Here is a 21,510-nt window from a genome sequence, read left to right as displayed (position 1 = left end):
TTATCAGCAGAATAGCCCAGGCGAAGAGAGCATTCCACCAAAAGAGAGACCTGCTTACAGCAGGAAACTTAAATATGAAAGTAAAGAAACAATTCATAAGAACCTACATCTGGAGTATGCTCCTATACGGAAGTGAGGCATGGACAATGACCGCAGCGGAGAAAGCAAGGATAAGGAAAGAAGCCTTTGAAATGTGGTGCTACAGAAGAATGATGAAAATCAAATGGATCGACCGAGTTAGTAACGAGGAAGTCCTAAGAAGGGTAGGAGAGAAGAGAAGCCTCATGAAAACCTTAATAAGAAGACGGAACAACCTTATAGGCCACATCTTGAGACATGATGGCCTGATGAAGACAATCGTCGAAGGACAGGTGGAAGGCAAGAATGGAAAAGGAAGACTCCGAACAAAATATATGGAACAAGTAAAGAGAGATGTGAAAGAGAAGAAATACGTAGGAGTGAAAAGATTAGCTGATAGGAGAACTGAGTGGAGAGCTGCGTCAAACCAATCCTAGAATTGTTGACCAGTGATGATGATGATCACAAGGCATTATGCTCATTCTGAGGAAGCCAATGGACATTATAACGGAATGGGCTATTACTCATCACGCTATAATGCAAACAAATCAAGGTTATCACCACCCTTATTCCCAAAAATATAATCCTCTTGCTGATGAATACCTCTCGTGTTCCTTTGCAGCGACGCACTTAAGAATTGATTACCAAATACTTTTACTGCTATGGTTACCAACTGTGGTAAAGAGGCTATGACCATTATGATATACGATGAGATAAGATGATAGACAAGATGGCGTCCTTGTCATACTCGCCTAACTGTGGCTCCTGCCAAACTTCAATTAATTTGAGCGAAAATTTTATTTCTTGCGGTTTTTGCTGTATCGTTTTCCACCTTAAGTGCTCTAAGTTGAGTGAAATCTACTTCAAGGCCTTATATGAAGCTAACTACTTCTTTTGGAAATGTTTTCGTTGCCGCCTAAGCACGTTTTCTCTCGCCTTCATGGCCGGAGACATTAAACATCTTAAGTCAGAATTGGCTTCTCTGAAAGATGTGTTTGGATCAAAAGAGCACAAAACTGCGGCAAAGGTTGGTAAAAGGGTGACCTTTGCTAATGCTGTTACCTCCTACGCATCTAACGCATACGCTCAAGAATCTTCTGTGCCAGTAATTGTGTTGCCTACCACAGACGCTCGAGAATCTTCTGAGCCTGTAAATGTGTCGTTTGATGCATTATCATCCCAAGTTGTCACGAAAAACACCGGGGACGACGCTAACACCTTGCACAGCGACGCAAACAATATCAGTGACGAAGGTTTTCGTATAGTTTCTTCCAAGAAACAAAGGCGAAAGCGGGCGAACGTTGTTGTCAGCAACAACTCTGTAGCAGGCTCGAACTGCCCGTTTGCTGGAGTTCCTCGTCGTATGAATATTTTTATCGGACGTGTTTCTCCAGGAACTTCTCCTGATGACATACTGAAATTTCTTTCAGTAAAATTCCCTGTGAACGACTTCACGTGTGAGCAATTGCAATCGAATGACGTTCTTAGTTCTTTCAAATTAAATATTCCAGTTACCCTACGAAATGAGGTACATACTACACAGTGCTGTGTGGCCCAAAGATGTTTTATTGGTAACTTTTACCCTCCTAAAATTCCTTTCAACTCTCCAAACGTCAGTGCAACCTTGAAAACGCCGCTTAATGCCTCTGCAGTGGCAAGCCCCAGTGTTCCTAGTGTGTGTAGTAGGCATGTCACAAGGAATCAAGCTGCTGCCTGCTATGTAATAAGGTCCTGACAAGCGGGGATTTCAGCAACTGAGGATCTTAATAGGAATATCGGTCCCCAGCAAACTAAGGAAACCACGCCTCACAATGCCGGAAGGTTAGTGTGTGATGCTGCTTCTGAATTGAACGTTTGTTGCCAGAATGTGCAATCTCTACGGAATAAACATAACAACATTTTATCTGTCAATTTCATCAATATTCAGTGTCTAAGAAATAAGATAGACCAGCTTGAAGTAGCGTTGCATGAACCAGAACCCGACTTTGTGTGTATTGCTGAACATTGGCTAAATAATGAAGAATTGGAGGTAACAAAGGTAATCAATTATGAGTGTATTGCTAATTACTCGCACACTATTCATAAGCATGGAGGGGTAGCTATCTTTGCACATAGTCGTTTAAAAGATTTAAATAATAAAATTCATGTAATAAGTACACCTATGGCAGAAGAAAAGATATTTGAAAGTGCTGCATGCTCATTCAAATCCAATGGTATTGAACTAGTCTTAATTTGTATCTATCGCTCACCAACTAGTGATTTAAATCAATTTATAGAAAAATTGGATGAACTACTCCATTCACTGTACAAGCATGATAGAACATTGGTTGTGACTGGTGATTTTAATTGTGATTTTACCGATCTGCATCAGGCTGCAGATCTCATGAATACTCTACATTCGTATGGTTTGCATTGTTTAATTAATAGTCCAACTCGTATTACCAGTAATTCAAGTTCTCAAATTGACAGTATTATTACAAACTATGATGTATCAAAATGTAAATCTGCAGTAATTGATAAGGGTCTATCAGATCATTGCATGCTAGAAACAAAGTTAATGTTAGATTCAGAAAACAATTCTGATACAAACTACTTCTTCTTCTTCCTTGGCGCTACAGCTTTTTGTCAGCTTTGGCCTTCATTATAATCTTCCTCCATTCCTCCCTCTTAATGGCCTTGTTTCTCCATCCTCTTATCCCCAAAGTAGCCAGGTCTGCTTCCACTCCATCTAGCCATCTTAGGCGTGGACGTCCTCTTCTTTTTACGCTGAATAATTTTCCCTCCCAAACTCTTTTGGCCACACTCTCCTCTGACATTCTTATCAAATGTCCCATCCATCTGAGTCTCTGTGACTTGACAAATCTCACAATGTCTTGGCCCTCTATGAGGTTGTCAAGTTCTTCATTCCATCGTCTTCGAAAAACTCCATTTTCTTGTATGGGTCCATAAATTTTCCTTAGGATCCTACTCTCGAAACATCTAAGTGCGTGCGCCTCTGCTGTTGATAACGTCCAGCATTCACATCCATAAGTGACAACAGGTCTTATTAAAGTTTTATATATTTTATATTTAGTATTTCTTCTTATCAGTCTACTTTTCAACAATTTATGATTTGAGAAGTACGCTCTGTTACCAGCGGTGATTCTGTCTTTTATGCAAGCACTTATTGAGTTATCCGATGTCACCAATGCCCCAAGATATTTAAAGGATGAGACACCCTCAAATTTATCTCCGTCGATATCTAATGTCTGAGGTCGTCTGCGAGCTTCAGATGTGGACAAGCACATGTATTTTGTTTTGCCACAGTTAACTTTCAGTCCAATTCTTCCTGCGCTTTCCTTTAGTGAGCCAAATATTCCTTTCAACTTCCTTGCAGATCTGGCTACAATGACTATATCATCTGCATACGCTAGTATTTGACTGCTCCGATAGAATATTGTTCCACCAGTGTCAACTCCCCTTACTGCCCAGTGCAAGGCCAATATGAACAATGTTGCAGACAAACCATCTCCTTGCTTTACTCCCATATTAAATGGAAAAGCACTACCCATTTTATTGCCGACTTTGACCTTAGCTATGGTTTCCTGCATTGTCATTCTTACCAGTCTGATTAACTTCTTAGGCAAGCCTAATTCGTTTAGTGCTGCAAACAGTGTGCTTCTCTTCACACTATCAAACGCTTGCTTAAAATCTACAAACAGTAAGTGTAAATCTTGGTTGTGCTCGAAGTGCTTCTCCATTATTTGACGCAAAGTAAATATTTGGTCTGTTGTCCCCCTATCTCGTCGAAATCCACCCTGATATTCAGTAATGATGCTTTCAGCTCTTTCGCTAACTCTCATTTGTATAATTCCTGAGAGCACTTTATATGCAATGTTCAACAGCGTAATTCCTCTGTAATTGTTGCAGAGCGTTTTGTCGCCTTTCTTGTGTATGGGACATATAATGCCAGTTCTCCATTTTACAGGCATTATTTCCTGTCTCCAAATGTCTCTGATCAATTCATGCATGCATCTCATGAGTGTATTTCCGCCTTTCTTAATAAGTTCTGGGGCTATTTCATCTTCACCAGGTGACCGATTATTTTTTAATTTCCCGACAACCGCTTCCACTTCCTCCATCGTAGGCTCTTCGATAGCGTCCTCACCATTTCCCTCTTGATATTCATGCACCTCGCTCTCTTCCTCAAACCCTTTATCATTCAACAGGTCGCAGAAATGTTCTGTCCATCTCTCTACTATTTTGTCATCATCTCCCAGTATCTTTCCCTCCTTGTCCCTATACATGCCCAATTGCGCGGTGTACCCCTCTTTTGTCATTCTTTTGACAGCTTTGTAAAATTTTCTTACTTCACTTGTTTGATCACTTAATTCTTCTATTTCTTGTAACTGCTTTTGCATTGCTTCTAATAATAATAATAATAATATCTTTATTGTTCTATGGGTCAAACATGTGACATAGAACATTGTCAGGGAGAACATCAAAACATACATGTTGTCATGAACTATCACACAAAAATTCATTTACATTATAATAACCCTTAGGCTGTAGAAATTTTTTTAATTCTGTCTTAAAAACATTAATATTTGAAATATGTTTTATACTCGTAGGCAATTTGTTAAAAATAAGCGAGGCAGAGTGATGTGGACCTCTTTTGGCACATAATTGTTGTAAGATATGTATATTTTCACTCCCACGGGTCAGATAGGCATGAACCGAGGAGTTTGGTAAAAATAAGGTAGGGTTCTTTTTTACAAATAGTGCACAGTAAAAAATGTACATACTTGGTAGTGTCATTATATTATATTTTAGAAATAATGGCTTTCCAGGAGACCTGATGGACACATTTGCCATAACTTTCAATGCTCTTTTTTGCATAGAGAATGCTCTAGCAGCAGCACTTGTGTTTCCCCATAAAACTACACAATAAGCCAAGTGAGAATGAATTTTGGCATAATATATCAATTTCAGTATTTCTAATGAAGTAGTTGGAGCCAATTTGCGAATCATATATATTCCCGTTGCCATTTTGCTAACTAAATCCTCAATATGATATTGCCAATCAAGGTTTTCAATTAATTTCAACCCTAAAAATTTTGTAGAGCTAGACTGCTGAATGGCTGTTGATGAATTAGTCTTAAGTAGAGGACTCATTTCTGGAGGACTAATTTTGTGATGGAAATTTAAAAAACATGTTTTATTTCCATTCAATTTTAAGTTATTACTTTTACACCAGTCAATCATCTGTGCTACTGATGAGCGTGCCATATCAATCACCTCCCCTGTCTTATTACCAAAACTCAGAGTAGTAGCATCATCAGCATATAAAATGACTTTACTCTGATGCAAATGAGATGGTAGGTCGTTAATAAAAATGATGAATAATAGTGGCCCTAGAATGGATCCTTGGGGCACTCCACAATTTGATATAAGGACATCTGAGTAGTTCTGATTAACATCACCATTACAATTAGTGTTTAATTGCACTACCTGCTTACGATTAGTTAAATAGGATTTTATCCAAGCTAAAGCATTGCCATTAATTCCGATTTGGACAAGTTTACTGTACAATATGCAATGATTGACAGTATCAAATGCCTTTGTTAAATCATAAAAAATCCCAATAATTGCTTTCTGGTTGGCAAGACCTAAGATAATGTCATTAACAAGCTGAAAAACAGCAGACATAGTTGACTTGCCTTTAATAAAGCCATGTTGGGAGAGATTCAATAAATTAAATTTACACAGATAGACAATGATACGGTTGTAAAAGAGTTTTTCAAAGATTTTCGAGAAAACAGAAAGTAGTGCTATGGGTCTATAGTTAGTTGAGTCACTCAAAGATCCCTTTTTATGAATTGGGCATAACACAGAAAATTTTTAATTTGTCGGAAAATGACCATTGCAGATTGATAAATTGAAGATATCCGATAGAGGGGTAGAAATAATTTTAGCAGCTAGCTTAATAATAGGCATAGGTACCCCATCACTTCCGACAGACCATTTATTAGCGAGAGATTTTATGACATCTTCAACCTCGGCAGGATCTGAGGGAAAAAGAAATATTGAGGCAGAAGTACTCATCGCTTTGATAGTGGATGGAATGCTATCATCATTAACTTGACAGAACTGTTTATTAAAACAATTTGCTATGTTTTCGGGCTTTGAAACAGCAATATCCTTAAACTTTATGAAAGGTGGCGACTGTTGGGTGAGTTTATTATTCGTCTGCTGCTTAATAACATTCCATGCTGCTTTGCATGAATTATTAGATAAGGAGATACACTGGCTGTAATAATTTTTCTTAAGCTCCTTGATTTGAGTTTTATAATTGTGCAGAAGTACTTTATACTCATTATAAAGAGATGGATCAGAAAATTTACATTGACGATGTAAATCTCTTACTCTAATACTCATGTCCATCAGCTCCGACGTGAATTTGACATTTTTCCTTTTACAGGTAGACTTTATTGTTTTTAAAGGAAAGGAATGGTTAAAATTTAATAAAAATTTGTTAAGGAAGGAGTTAAATTTAATATCAACATCAGAAATGTAATTCTCGTCCTCCCAAATTACGCATGCCAAACTCTTAAGAAATTCATCAACGCTGCTATCATTATAAAAACGTTTAGTAATATATATTGGTGCAGTAGATTTAAAATCATCAAGCTTCACCTCAATATCAAGGACACAATGGTCAGACATATGACTAAATATGGTATTACACAAAATCCTCTTATTTGGTAAGTTAGTTACAACTAAGTCAATAAGAGTAGAAGATTGAGAAGTTACCCTCGTGGGGACATCGTTAATCACTGCTAAGCCAAAAGATTGAAACAGGGCACCAAGTTCTTCACGTTGGATAGAGGGACTTTTTAAATCAATGTTAAAATCACCAAGGATTATTAGGTAGTTAACATTACAACTTAGCACAAATTGAATTGTGTCACTGAATTCCTGTAAGAAAGAGATGAAAGAGGCACTTGGAGATCTATACGTCACAATTACCCCTAGATTGAGTTTATATGCTCTTAAGATTACTGATGCACATTCATGGACTTTTTCAATGTTATGTTTCGTCTTCTTGCATGAAAAAGACAAGGAAGGTTTGCAATAAATTGCAACACCTCCCCCTCTGTTATCCTGTCTACAAAACGAAGCTGCAAGTTTCATGTCATTGATAGCATAGCATTGTATTTCGTCACTTAACAGCCAATGTTCAGTTAACAATAAAACATCGCTCTTCTTTTCTTGAAGAAGGACCTCTAAATCAGTAGCCTTATTTCTGAGAGATCGAATGTTTAAATAAAGAATCTTGAGCAAGTTTCCATCTTCTCCTAGTCACTTAGATTTCGATCTTGTATTATACGACACAGTGTTCACTGGAATTTCCCGAGGCCCAGTTCCCGAGTAATCCTGCGACAACCACAATTCTCGTACAAAGCCGTTCTCGCTACACCGGGCTTCCACTGTACTTATTTCTTCCAGAACTACATCAAAAATATATACGATTTTTGAAAGTGCGGCGCGCCCTCGTTATACACTTACTCTATGGTGTAATTCAACCAATATCCTAATTTTTGGAGTGCAAATGCTCGGAAGCTCTCAGAAATGAACCCCATTTAACTCTTCTCCTTTTGCACTCACATCCTTTATCACTTTCCAATTTGCCATTTAAATTATTTCCCCCACTGTGTACTTTCAAGGCCTATACTTTCTCTTTCTCATGATAATTGATGTGTGAAAACGAAGTTCACGGCACTGAAAAACCGGAGGTTTGTAATAACGGAGTTCGTATGAACGTTTCTTTTAAGAATCTTCGAAAAAAAAAGTATATAACATATGCGATTAAATTACACACAAATACATAAAAACAAGAGAATTTGTTTCATTTCCTCAATAGAAGAATGCGGCATGATGCAATTGAGGGTTATTATCTTCCGAATACTGTAAGTCCTCGATATACGAACTAGATGCATTCTGAGACCTTGTTTGTAAGTTGATAAACCTACAGTCCGGCCGCCGAGAGTTGTCCTATGACAGGAAGAATGGTGTATTTGAGGGACGGGTGCAAGGTTGTCGGGTAAGAGAGGGAAACGCCTACTTTACTTGTGAATAGGGGTAAGGGTTGTGTAAATAAAGGAGCTGGGAGGGACAACGACCACAAAGGACCCAAACGGAGAACCCATTGTTTTGGTGATTCAAAGAAAGGGCTTGTTTTGGTGGTCCAGATTAATTTCGGTGCTTCATGTGCAGCTGACAACATTGTATGACTAGTGGAGGGTGTGAGGTGCGTTTGGGGGAACGAAATAGGGTTGTTTCCTTCATCAAAGAAAACGAAAGGCATTGATTGGGATTCGTAACCCACCATTAGTGTATTCATAATATACAAATTATTTCGTATTAGATATACCGGTTTAGACGAATGACAATGGTCCATTTTTATCCTAATTTGAAAAGGGCCAGATTGGCGCCCATGCGATGCCACTCCACGTGACGTCACAGGGACCTAGTTTCTATAGGAGAAGATAGGAGTTATACATCGTCTGAGGTTACCAATGCATGCATGAGGCGCAGAGCTCAGGGAAACATGTCTTAATAATCACTTATTAAAACTGGCTAAGGTCGGAAAGTTTTCTTCGTTTGATAAGGTATTAATAATCCTTATTTAAGCCAAGCACTACCAGCCAGCAGGGTACTCGGCTACCCGCTAGCAGCCTGTGTCGTATCAGCGCTAAGCTTCGCCTCAAGGTCACCTCACACGGTCGCAGCGGGAACCAGAAATACGTCACACAGAGAGATTTCCCGGCATTCATACTTACGCGTCGCATTTCCGCGCGCTTGTAAATTTTCACTTTTCATTTAATCGCGAAAAATAGATTTAGTCATTTAAAAATCTAAAAGCATGAAATACGTACTCCAGGAGTAATAATCTTTCGATTTAGGCAATAAAAAAATAATAGGAAACCACCCTATTGGCTGCAGGTGCAGGTTTCTCCGCCCCTCCTTTTGTGCTGTCATCGAGGAGTGCTGTTATCCTGCAGAACTCAACACTACATTACAAGTTTGCGTCAACTCATGATTGTGATGAAAGCGACACAGCCGGATCCGAAAAAAATCGCTCTCTGCAGTAAGGAAGAATGGGCAAAATGCTGAACAGTTCCTAACTTCACACTGGATTCAATGACATTTTGTTCAGATTATACCCGAAGAGCGAGTTCCTCTACGACACACCACATCACAACGGGTAAATGGAAAGGCGCAAATTCGAAATTTGAAATTTTTGAACGTTCGCATCTCAGAAAGTTCCTAAATCAAATGTGCGTAAGAAGAAGACTAACTGTACGTCCAATTTACGAGCAGTTATGAGTGGGTAACCATCATTCCACAGGAATGAAGCTTATTATATGATGTTGAGTGCATACTGAAAATAGAACCATAGTTGATGCTCGTGAGCATAGTGAATAAGGAGAAATTAAACATGGTGCAATTATTAAATCTTAGTGTAGTATAAAGCCACCTAAATGCTGTTGCTTATATACGTGGAACTTTACAATAAGGTTTATTTTGTAACTGCCAGGACTGGGACTGAGGTTTGTAATTTTGTAACGACGAAAATTTCGTAATAACGTTTCTTTTACCATACATTGAATAGGCCTTTTCGTCGGGACCAAAGATTTGCTTTTTAATATCGAGAACTTCGTAATAACATTGTTCGTATTAACAAGAGTCTACAGTATTCCTTCATAGTAGTAACATCATGACCCGAAAGAATTAAACAAAAGCCCTTAGTATTCATGGGTCTTAAAAATCCAAACCTAATGCGTAAGGTGGAGGTTCATGTAAAGTCCATAAAATAAGATGATAGTAGAAAAAATACCAATTTAACTGACTTTTACAGCATCGGCATTCATATCCCGAACATGTCTCCTTATTAGACCCAAGAAAAGTGGCACTGCTACCACTTCTATGTGGATTGAGTACTTCCTTAAAATAAAAAAAGAATGAAACTTACCGACACAGATGACTGGGCGGCATTGGCTGGCCCCACTGAGGAGACATGGTTGGCGTTGGCCGAGGGGGCGGAGGGGTGGTAGTAGCTGGTGGTGGGACAGCACCTCGACGACGACGACCCCCATGGCCCCTGGCCCCCTCTCCTCCTCTCCACCTCCTCCCTCTGCCCCGTCTGCCTCGGGGGGACAGATGCTGACGGCATGTACGACGCTTGTGGGCGGTACTCGGGGCTCACAATGGACTCTGGGACTGGAACTAGTTTAGTAGCCGTTTGCAGCGGATTCTCGTTCCCCTCTGAATTGTGACCAAAAGCATAGAGCCATGAGCAGTGGACTGCCACCATCACTCACATTGAGCAGAATTAATATTTTTCTTTTATCTACGACATCACAAAATTTCTCAAGCCACTTAAGATGAGGGCCATTAACTACATATCTATAGCATTAATTAAATTGTAGTTCCAGCATCATTCTATTTATTGGAACAAAATAAAGCACACAGATGGTATTTTGCATGTTAAGATAACTAATACTTTAAATCGTGAACATTTTTTTAAAAGGAAATCAAACCCCTTCCTGGAGGACTGCTGAAAATGGCAGCATGTTTTGTGGCTGGTCATCCAAAGGAAGCGGCAATGTGGTGACTTGCACGCAGACACAAAATGTTTACCATGCATAAACATTACAGTAGTGAGCCTCAACTCATTCAATGACTCCCACAATATTATCAACAATGTTTTGTCTGTGGACGAACATTTACCCTAAATATCAGTCATTGAATCTAACATAGAGGCGAGTGCCTCCCTCGATTACAACACACCATTGGTCTTTCATGCCCAAAGAAAAATTACTGACTAAGAGCGATATTTGCATTCGTAAAGGAGCCGTTTCACGTACTTCCCCACTAAAAACAGAGGCAACTTCTTTGAACCATCACTAATGGTTAGAGGTCCGTGAAAGTGGTTTTATTTTTTGCTAAAATTCGTTTTAAAACCATGTGATTTCGGTGTTATAGAAAATCTTGGCGGTGTTATTATAATGCTACAATTTTCCCACGTTTATGGGCATTTTATTATTTTATGGTACACATTTCATGAATACTTATACTTTTATTAAGCATTTTACATAACATATAACACAATTTCGATTGTACAAAATTTATGAAAAAACTAAATGAAAGAAATGGTTCAACTTATACTGGTTCAAGGTATATGAATGGTTCAAATATGTAGTCTTGGTGAATACGATTGGCAAATGGCAAATTCCCACTACCTCTTATGTGTATACTTTGAGAGCCATTCCAGAATTTCTGGATTGTCAAGTTTCTTTGCACTAAATAAAGCCTTTAAAAATGCTTCTGTAGTAGCAACAACAAGCTCCTCATTTGCTTTCTTTGACTGAGTGACTGTGTGTTCAAATGATAGGTGTCGTTTTGCGGGTCCCTTTAGAAAATTCTTTCCCATTTATCGATCCTGAAACATCTAGAATGAGGCGCTTTCTCACCTGAAAAATTAGAAATTAGATTTGGCCAATGTCGAAATGATTTTTTCTTTGCATTTTAGCTCAGTGGAGAGCCTAATATCTGACAATCCGTCTGCTAATAAGGAGAACCCCCTCTCCTCCTATCCTTTCTGTTCCTTCCTTCCCTTCCCCCGCTGCTAGCGCTTCGTGCTTCCAAATAACCACACGGGTCTATGGAAGTCTTCAAACGAATCGAATCACGCATTTGACCGCACAGCGCAGTTGACCGCACAGCGCCATTGACGGCCGCCGTGGTCACCACGGCGCCCATTTCAATCCGGCCTGGTGGTGCGCTGTCTACGGCGTGAAATACAGGCAGTGCTACATTGAGGCCGCTTTCTGACGAAACAACTTTTCGCCGACCGCCGTTCAACGACGCCGTAAAATTCAGGCCACTTTCAGACGAGACGACTCTCTGCCACGCTGTGGGTCATGCCGCGAACGGCGGCCCAGTCCCAGCCAGCGGCCGTGTTTAAGTCAACGACATTGATACATTAGACCCACACTTAAGGTTTTCCTGCTACGAGTTATCCAATAACGCTGTCTAATGCGTCGCGGTGAGTCACCGTAATTACTGCTCGGCATTGATGCGTGCCGGGCGCGTGAGCTTGTATTTTCGCTCTTCCGTGGCCGCGTTAAATTTCTCTCCGCACATTTTTAATTCATAATATCTAATTCTTCAGGTGAGAAAGCACCTCATTCTAAATATTTAAGGATTGATGGGTGGGAATCGAAGAGAGAGACTGTGATAAATTTAACGGCAAATTCTGGTGGAGAAATCACTATGGTGAGCGATAATACGCTGATGCGTTATGCGCGAGAAAAACGAGCCAATTGACCTTGGAATCGTAATGAGATAGAGCAAATTAACATCGGCAGCGTTAAACAGTGAAGGCTTAGGCTTTTATGACTCATTAGATGTGTAAGCCTGGTTTCATTTAGATTATTATAAGCTGTGAAACGACGAGGGTCGCCTCGAACGGACTTCCTTTGAGACCCAGCCATTAAGCACGTTCCTGCTGTCATCGAGAGAGTCGCTTGAGAAATGATCTCTCTCGGTGGCCCCAGGGGCGTGGGGCTGGACAGGGCTGGTGGCCGCTAGGAGAGGCAGTTGGTGTTGTGCAGCGAAACAAGGTGTATGGCTTGGGACTGAATAAAGGAAGTTGCTTGTGTGAGAGAATTTGGACTTGTTCCCTGCTTTGCTTCCCCCGAACCCCTTTACTGTCAGCGAAGACGACTTACATTTGGTGTCCGAAGTGGGGGATCTTTGCTAAATATTAGGGGAAGCAACTGCATATCAAGTCACAAATAACGGTGGAGAACAATTAAGAATGACGGGTCGGATCAGCTTATCGGGCCGCGAGATGGACCTCCAGCAGGTGGTGGATGAGCTATCCGCGCAACTGCGGATTCTCAAGGAAGAGAACGAAGGTTTTCGGGCCCGTGCGGATAACACAAAGGGGGAAGGACAAATCACGGGGAAGTCATTCTCAATGGTATCCTCCATTGAGTATTTCTCTGGCGCCGCGGGGGAGAACGTGGAGACGTTCTTCTCGCAAGTGGAGCAGGTGGCGAAACTTAGTGGTTGGAGCGACGACGACAAGCTAAGTGTGATCACCTTACGCACCCGCGGGGGGGCACTAGAGCACCTGCAGGCGAAGGAGAGAGCAGGGGCTGTTAAAATATACGATGACGCTCGGAAGTCTCTGTTAGAAAGGTACCGAGGGGTGAAAAACCGACGGCTCTACAGAGAGATGCTTGCAGGTGTCCGCATGGCACCCAGGGAGCGGATCGAGGAATTTTCGGACCGCATTCGTGAATTGAACAGCCACACGTGGAAGGAGGAGGAAGATGCGGCAGCGGCCGCGATACGCCAATCTGAAGCGGATGAAAGAGCTTTGGACGCGTTTTTAAACGGCCTGCCGGGCAGAGTGGGGGAACATACGCGTCTCGCGATGCCTGAAACCTTCGACGCAGCCGTTAATGTGGCCGTGCGCATACGCGAGGCAGAGAGGAGGGCTCATCCGGAGACGGAAGAGAGAAACGTTTTCACCATGCGTGAGGGAGTCTGTCATGCTTGTGGGCAACCCGGACACTTTGCGAGAGAGTGTGCAAACAGGGATGGAATGCGGTGTTTTAACTGCGGTGGACAGGGACATTGGGCGAGGAATTGCCGAGTGGGGGGGCGGATGCGCGTTGGGGGGCCCGTTGAGCCGTCTTTAAACGTTTCCGGGGCCGAGCAGGCCGCCCGCCAAGGCCCCCGGTAAAGACTTTGGTTCCATGTGTGCACTGTGAAGGGGGAATGGAGGACTTAGCGGTGATTGTCACGTGTGAATATAAGAGGCAGCGTATGTTAGTGGACACTGGGGCCCAGGTGAGCCTAGTGACTAAGGAGTGCTGTGGGGGGCAAGTTCTACGTAGGTCTCGTTTTAGGATAAAGGGTCTGACGGGTAGATGTATTTGGAATTACGGAGAGGTAGTGCTTCCGGTATGGTTCGGAAGCGAGGTGCATAGTCTTCGGGCCCAAGTAGTGGACACCTTGGGCGGGTATGAAGGCCTTATTGGTATTGACTTCCTTCGTGAAACGGGGGCCGTTATTGACGTGAAAAAGGGGGAACTCTCAATTGGGGGGTCAATAATTCCCTTGACCGAGAGAGGAAGAGCGAGATCCGGGGAATTCGCACCGCGGTCGGAGGAGGCATTTGGAGAGGGGCCGCGATGTGCGGTGACATCTGTGAGAGGATTTACGACGGGGGGCGTGGCTTCCACCGCCAGAGGGGGCGGGCCCGGAATCATGTCATGGGAACGACCGAGGGACGCGTCGACGGCCGGCCCGGAAGGGAAGCCAGAGGTCGCCGAGAGAAATTTCGACAGCCCTGGGGCGGGAAAACCAAGGAGGAGAGCAAGGCGGCAGCGCGGAAGGAAGCGGCGGAGGGCGGGCGGAATGGCTATCCTGCCGACGGACTCTTCGGTGGGACAGGCGGAGGGGTCGGAGGGGCTGGAGGGGCCTGATTTCGTGGGTCATGAGGGACCTTGGAGCCGCCGGCCACGTGTGGATGTGCCGGTTCGACTCCCAGCGGCGGAAGTAATCCCAGCCCGTTCATCGAAGCTCGTATCCCTCCCCTTACCCGGGCGGGAGTGGACGGAGGGAGAAGAGTGCGTGCTGGAGCCGGCTCTCGAGATGGAGGAGTGTTTAGTTGCCCGGTGTTTGTGTCGGGTGGACGGGGAAGGAAGCGCGAAGGTGCGCGTGAGTAATTATGGGGAGTCGGCAGTAAATCTATGCAAGGGCACAGTGGTGGCGACAGTGAGCGATGTAGATTTTGTTCCAAATGAAAGATTCTGCGGGGATGATATTGAGGGTGCATGCGATAGGAACGTGCGCTCTGTGGAGAGTACGAGTCTGTGCGAGCTTTCGGATAGTGACATTGAAGGGAAATTGACGCACCTGAATGGGGAGGAAAAAGCTGTTATACGTCCCCTAATAGGAAGGTACAGGCATTTGTTCTCATTAACGGGAACACCCCCTGCGACCCACTCGGTAGAGCACCATATTCCTACAGGTGACGCCCGTCCCATTTACCGGAGACCCTATCGCACTCCGCATCATTTAAAGCCTTTAGTGGAAAATTTTGTGAAGGAACAGTTGGAAGGGGGAATAATATCGCCTAGTCACAGCCCTTGGGCCTCACCCGTTGTGATCGTGCCAAAGAAATCTGAGGACGGAAAGCCTAAGTACCGGTTCTGCATAGACTACCGTGCTTTAAATGCAATTACTAAACCGGATGTATACCCACTTCCAAACATTACGGAAACCTTGGACTATTTGGGGGGGTGCAGGTATTTCTCGACCCTCGATCTAACGGCGGGTTATCACCAAATTCCCATGGCCCCTGAGTCACGCGAGAAGACTGCCTTTATTGTAAATAGCGGATTATACGAATACCAACGTATGCCAATGGGACTAAGAAACGCGCCAAGTGTATTCCAACCTATGATGGACGGAGTCTTCAGGGGAATGACCCCCACAGAGTGCTTGGTGTATCTCGATGACGTTATTGTATTTGCCGGGTCGATTGAAGAGCATGCAGCGCGGTTGGGCCGAGTGTTTGAGAGGCTCTAGTCGGCCAGGTTGTCCTTGAAATTGACAAAATGTCACTTTGCCCTTTCTCAAGTAAGCTATCTAGGCCACATTATCAGCGGAAAGGGTATTCAACCGGACCCAAGTAAGATTTCGGCGGTAATGGACTTCCCCACTCCCAAGACGGTAAAGGAGACACAATCGTTTTTAGGAATGACTAATTATTACCGTCGATTTATTAAAGATTATGCCATCCTCGCTCGCCCGCTTACAATGTTACTGAAAAAGGGAACTGCATTCGTTTGGGCTCCGGAGTGCGACGAAGCAGTGGAAGGGCTAAAACGGGCGTTGACGAGCAGCCCAGTGTTGATATATCCAGATTTCTCCTTGCCTTTCATCATAGCGACGGATGCAAGTAATTTCGCGATAGGTGCCGTCCTATCACAGGTGGTCAATAATGAGGAGCACCCGGTCGCATTCGCATCGAGGCAATTAAAGAAACCGGAAGTGAATTATACGACGACGGAGAAGGAACTTTTGGCCATTACGTGGGCGGTGGGACACTTCCGGTGTAACATCTACGGTCGGAAATTTACCATTTTGACAGACCACGCCGCGCTCACTTGGCTTTTTGGATTAAAAGACCCCAGTAGCAGGTTAATGAGATGGACTTTGAAATTGAGCGAGTACGATTACGAAGTAATTCATAAACCTGGTAAGACCCATGCAAATGCGGATGCCTTAAGCAGGAAGATTCACCAAGTATCCGTGGAAGAGGTTATAGATTTTCGGAAGGAGCAGGAAAAAGATTCCGAGTGTATTGAATGGAAAGGAAGAGAGGGATTCGTGGTCGATGGGGGTATACTATGGAAGGAAACTATAATGGGAAAAAGAGTAGTAGTGCCTCGCAGCTGCCGGGAGAAAGTGCTCCGTCAGTGCCACGACCATATACTGTCAGGACATTTAGGTGTACAGGCAACAGGAAGTAGGGTTAAAAGGGACTTTTGGTGGCCATCCTATTCGCGAGATGTCAAGAAGTATGTAAAGGGCTGCATTGCCTGTAGTCAGAGGAGCCCTTATGGTAGGTGCAAGGCCCCATTACAAGCACTGCCAGCAGCGAATAGGCCTTTCGAGTTTATTGCAATAGACATTGTGGGTCCCCTTCCGAAGACAGAGGAGGGTTATAGGTATATCTTGTCGATACTTGATCATTTCTCGAGATATTTAGTGATGGTACCATTAACAGATCAGAAATCTGAATCCGTTTCAGTGGCACTAGTGAAGCAGTGGATACTGAGGTTCGGAGTGCCGGAAACACTTCTTACTGATCAGGGAACTAATTTCATGTCAGAACTTTTTCGACAGGTCTGTAAGTTGTTACGAATAAATCAGTTGAGGACGTCACCCTTCCACCCAGAATGCAATGGGCGAGTGGAGAGAGTTCACAGAACTATTGCGCAGATCCTCAGTCATTATGTCAATTTAAGAAACAACGAAGTTGGTGCGAAGGCTTCCGCGGTGCGCTGGTACAGTAGGCTGCATTTTCCGGGTTTCACCGCGTCGTGGTTGCGTTGGTGACAACAGTTTCTCCTGCATTCCAGCAGGCGTCTTCAGGTCAAAGTGATTATGCCGTGTTTTGGCTGCTGTTATATAGGCAGCCCAGTGGTGTAGGTTCGCTCTGATTGGTCGCCTTGCGGCCAATAGCGTGGGGGTATGCGGCGAAGAGTCTCTTCCATGTGCTGTGGAGTGCGTAGCTATCCTCTCGATTGCTATAGCTCGTAGCTATAGATATCGAGAGGATATGGAGATATAGCTCGTAGCTATATCTCCATCTCTGACCAACTTTCACTTCCCGCCGAAAAACGACATTTGGTGACGGCCCTGGCCAGCAATGGATATCACAGTGACATGGTCCTTAAAAGGACCGCAAAGATAGAAAGAAAACTCAAGAATAAGACACCAAGTCCAAAAACGGAGAAACCCAAGGCAGCGGGTTATGCGACAATCCCCTATGTGGCTGGCACCAGTGAAAAAATCGCGAGACTCCTCAAAAAATTCGACGTAACAACACGCTTCAACTGTGTTAAGAAGACTGGAGAACTTCTTCCGACTCCTAAGGACCGTATCTCTTCTCACGCCTACGAGGGAGTTTATGAAATTGAATGCAGTTGCGGTATGTCATACATCGGACAGACTAAGAGAGCTGTGAGGTGCCGCATTCAAGAACATAGAAGAGCGGTGAAAAACAAACAATTTCATCTGTCGGCGGTGGCCGAGCACACTCTCAGTGAACCTGGACACGACATCAACTGGGAAGAAACAAAAGTTATCGCCAGAGAATCCCGATATTTTCCGAGGATCATCCGAGAGGCGATTGAAATATCCAAACATCCTCATAATTTCAATCGAGAGGATAGCTACGCACTCCACAGCACATGGAAGTGACTCTTCGCCGCATACCCCCACGCTATTGGCCGCAAGGCGACCAATCAGGGCGAACCTACACCACTGGGCTGCCTATATAACAGCGGCCAAAACACAGCATAATCACTTCGACCTGAAGATGCCTGCTGGAATGCAGGAGAAACTGTTGTCACCAACGCAACCACTACGCGGTGAAACCCGGAAAATGCAGCCTACTTAAGAAACAACGATTGGGGGCGCCATATTGACTTTGCTGTCGCGGCCTACAACTGTAGTTATCATCGTAGCACAGGTTTCACCCCTCATGAATTGGTATTTGGACGTCAAATAGTATCGCCTTTCCAATGCATCGGATTTGGCGTATTAGAGAAAGAGCACCCCGGGGTGTCTGGATTAAGGGACAGATTAAAGGAAATGTGGGAAAAGTGTGCGAATAATGATTGCATAGCAGAAAGGAAACGGAGAGAGGCCGTAAAGGGGAAGGGTAAGCGTTGGCAATACAAGGAAGGAGATTACGTGTTTTTAAGTGATCCCTGTATGAAGGTAGGGCAAGTGAAGAAATTTCATAAACCATGGAAGGGGCCATACCGCATATTAAAAGTGGTGTCGACATGTAACCTAATGTTGGAGCTCCCATTCCGCAACCTATTGGTACACAGGAATCGCGTTAAACCCTATTTTGGCCCCATCCCCACTCCTAGTTTAGGAACAGCTGATCGCAGGCCGAGGAAGGAGCAGGCATCGCCGCCCGAAGACGCCGCTGTTACTTCTGAGGCCAAATGGGAGTGCGAGGGAGTGGGCGTGGTCGCCCCGGCCGTGGGGTTCGACGACGGGTGGGACACAGCTGAGGAGGAATCATCGTGCAGCACAGAGCCTCCTTACAGATGTGATATTTTCGCTAATTCACTGAAAATAGCAAGAAAACGCGAAATTTCGGTTTTATTTACCGATTTCGCGTTATTTCGTTTTATTTCGCGATATCGCATCTCGCGAAATTCACGGACCTCTACTAATGGTGCATAGGAGTACTATAAAATGTTTTTTGCTCATTTTTTCCCCGTGGCACACCTCTTCCTCAACAGTGTGTTGAGGAAGAGGTGTGACAACAACTGAGTTGCAACAGTGATTTCTAAAGTTATAGGAAGGGACATGCAAAAGTCGCAAATGCGATAACGCGAATTTCAACGCGAATTCCGGGATTTTCCCGCGAAATACGCGATTTCCGGGGTTTTCCCGCGAATACGCGAATTTCGTGTTAATTGCGATTTTCTCCAATTCATGGGCGATTTTCACTAACTCAGACGCGATTTTCACCATTTTTTTCTTCTGCTCATGCTCCTCCCACGAAATTATTTTTCGAGACGTACATTTAAGCCGTAATTTTTTCACTGCATTGGCCGCTTTCCGACGCGACGAATTTCCACGGGCCGCCGTTCACGTCACAGCGCCGTGAGATGTCTCCTTTGAAAGTGGCCTGAATTTCACGGAACCGTGCCGTGAACGGCGGCCGGCGAAAAGTCGTCGCGTTTAAAAGTAGCCTCAAGGTAGCACGATGTGTATTTCACGGCATAAACGGCGCACCGCCGGGCCGGATTGAGCCTTGCCTTGCTGACCGTCAACAACGCCGTGCCGTCAACTGCGCGATTCGACTCGCTTGAATACATGCATTGAGACCAATGGTTATTTGAATGCACAGTTCCGTGCCGTTGACGACGGCCGGAGCAAAGCAAAAGTCTGAAAGCGGCAAAAAGTGGCTGTGCGCCGTCTATTCCGTGAAATACACACGGAGCTACATTGTGGCAGCTTTGTGCCAAAACGACTTATCGCCGGCCGCCGTTCCCTGCACAGCGCCGTAAAATTCAGGCCACTTTCCGACAAGACGACTCTCTGGATTTCACGGCGCTGTGGCGGGAACGGCGGCCCGCGGAAATTAGCCGCGTCTGTGAGCGGCCAATGCCGTGAAAAAATTACGGCTTAAATTTACGCATCGAAAAACAATTTCATGCAGAGCAGAAGGAAAAAACGATGAAATTCGCGTCTGAGTTGGTGAAAATCGCCCATGAATTGGAGAAAATTCATGGTTTCCACAAAGAAACACCCTCGAGGAAATAAGGCGACTTGTTTGTCCGGAGGATGTCTAAACCGAATTCACGATGTCTACAAAGTAGCAAAAATGCCATGGGAATCTGATGGTTGACTTAATAAAATTAATGGAGGGTTCAAACTATCCAAATACTCACATTCTATAAAGAGTTAACCCTTTCGCTACTAATGACGAAAATATGCGGCAGGACGTTTCTTGACCCGGGAGACAAATGGCGAAAATGTTCGTCTGAGATTTTCCTACGCAGGCCTAATGCCGAAAATACGTTTCCTTGCTCTCCTCCTTTAATGACATTCGTGGGTTCGCAAAGTCTTAGTTTCGGGACCCAACACAGGCCAACACCATGGACTGGCAAAATCTGTAACTTCCGAAATCCGGAAGCATGAACCTAGACCCTCGTCTCTTATTACCCCTCTTTGTGGCAAGGGACCGCAGTCATACAATTGTTCATTCAGTTAGTTTACGAAATAAATATATGGTTCTTTCTCAAAAAATATAAACGAAGAATTGAATTCTTTGTCTTTTGGCAGCGTTTACAAATTTTTAAACGAAATTCTACCATAAATATTAACTTATATCTCGATTTCAGTATAAAATCAACATGGAAATTGTAAGGCATTACATTCATTAATGCTGACGGTAGAGCTTCTATCAAAATTTTAAAATTCTCAGAATAAATCGAGGAATTCAATTGAAAGTCTGCAATTTACGTGCAAGCAACAATCATCCATATAGCTATCCACATAAACAAAGCATGAGTTGACAGCGAACCAATGCTACTGGTAGGGTTGTAAACCACGAAAGGAGGGAGACCAACTACCCTCAGAGTCCAAGATAATGCAAAATGCCCACTAGGAAGGATCAGAAAAGGTTGGTGTTGAGAGTGTTTGATTATCTGCAAGACCTTTCTTAACAGATGTCCAACATAAATGCTCCATACAGAGGGGACCGAAGAGTCTCATGGAGCGCAGTCCCGCATTCATGTTAAGGAGAGTACTCCACCATTTAGAAAGAGTTAAGGAAGTTAAAAATGAGCCTCGAGAAAATTCATAAAGAGTACTTTTTTTTTAGATAAAACCACTTATTACATCTGCAAAACATGAAAACCTCTAAAGCAGCTGCTGTAAAGTCAATACCTATGCAGATGGCTGAAAAAGCGTCAACCAAACTTAGTTCTCTTATGGTAGAAGACCTAAGCAGAAAAATTGGTATTTGAAAAGATCTCAGTTTTTGATCCCCAAGAAGTTCCGTCTACAGACATGAACCCTGACTTTAAAACAAAAAATTCATGG

The 21,510-nt window shown here is 43.6% G+C and overlaps 1 protein-coding gene across 1 annotated transcript in view; it reads right to left on the bottom strand.

Annotated features, from left to right (window-relative positions):
- The window catches only part of LOC124161476, a 174,027-nt gene that overhangs the window by 80,911 nt on the left and 71,606 nt on the right, over window positions 1-21,510 (bottom strand). Inside the window, exon 11 of the mRNA XM_046537798.1 lies at window positions 10,094-10,386. Coding sequence (XP_046393754.1) covers window positions 10,094-10,386 — 293 coding nt within the window. The remainder of the gene's footprint in view (window positions 1-10,093; window positions 10,387-21,510) is intronic.

Source organism: Ischnura elegans, chromosome 6 (assembly GCF_921293095.1).
Source record: "Ischnura elegans chromosome 6, ioIscEleg1.1, whole genome shotgun sequence".
Taxonomy (NCBI): Eukaryota; Metazoa; Arthropoda; class Insecta; order Odonata; family Coenagrionidae; genus Ischnura; species Ischnura elegans.
Note: the sequence above shows the minus strand (reverse complement) of the source record. Positions and strands in the feature narration are given on the sequence as shown.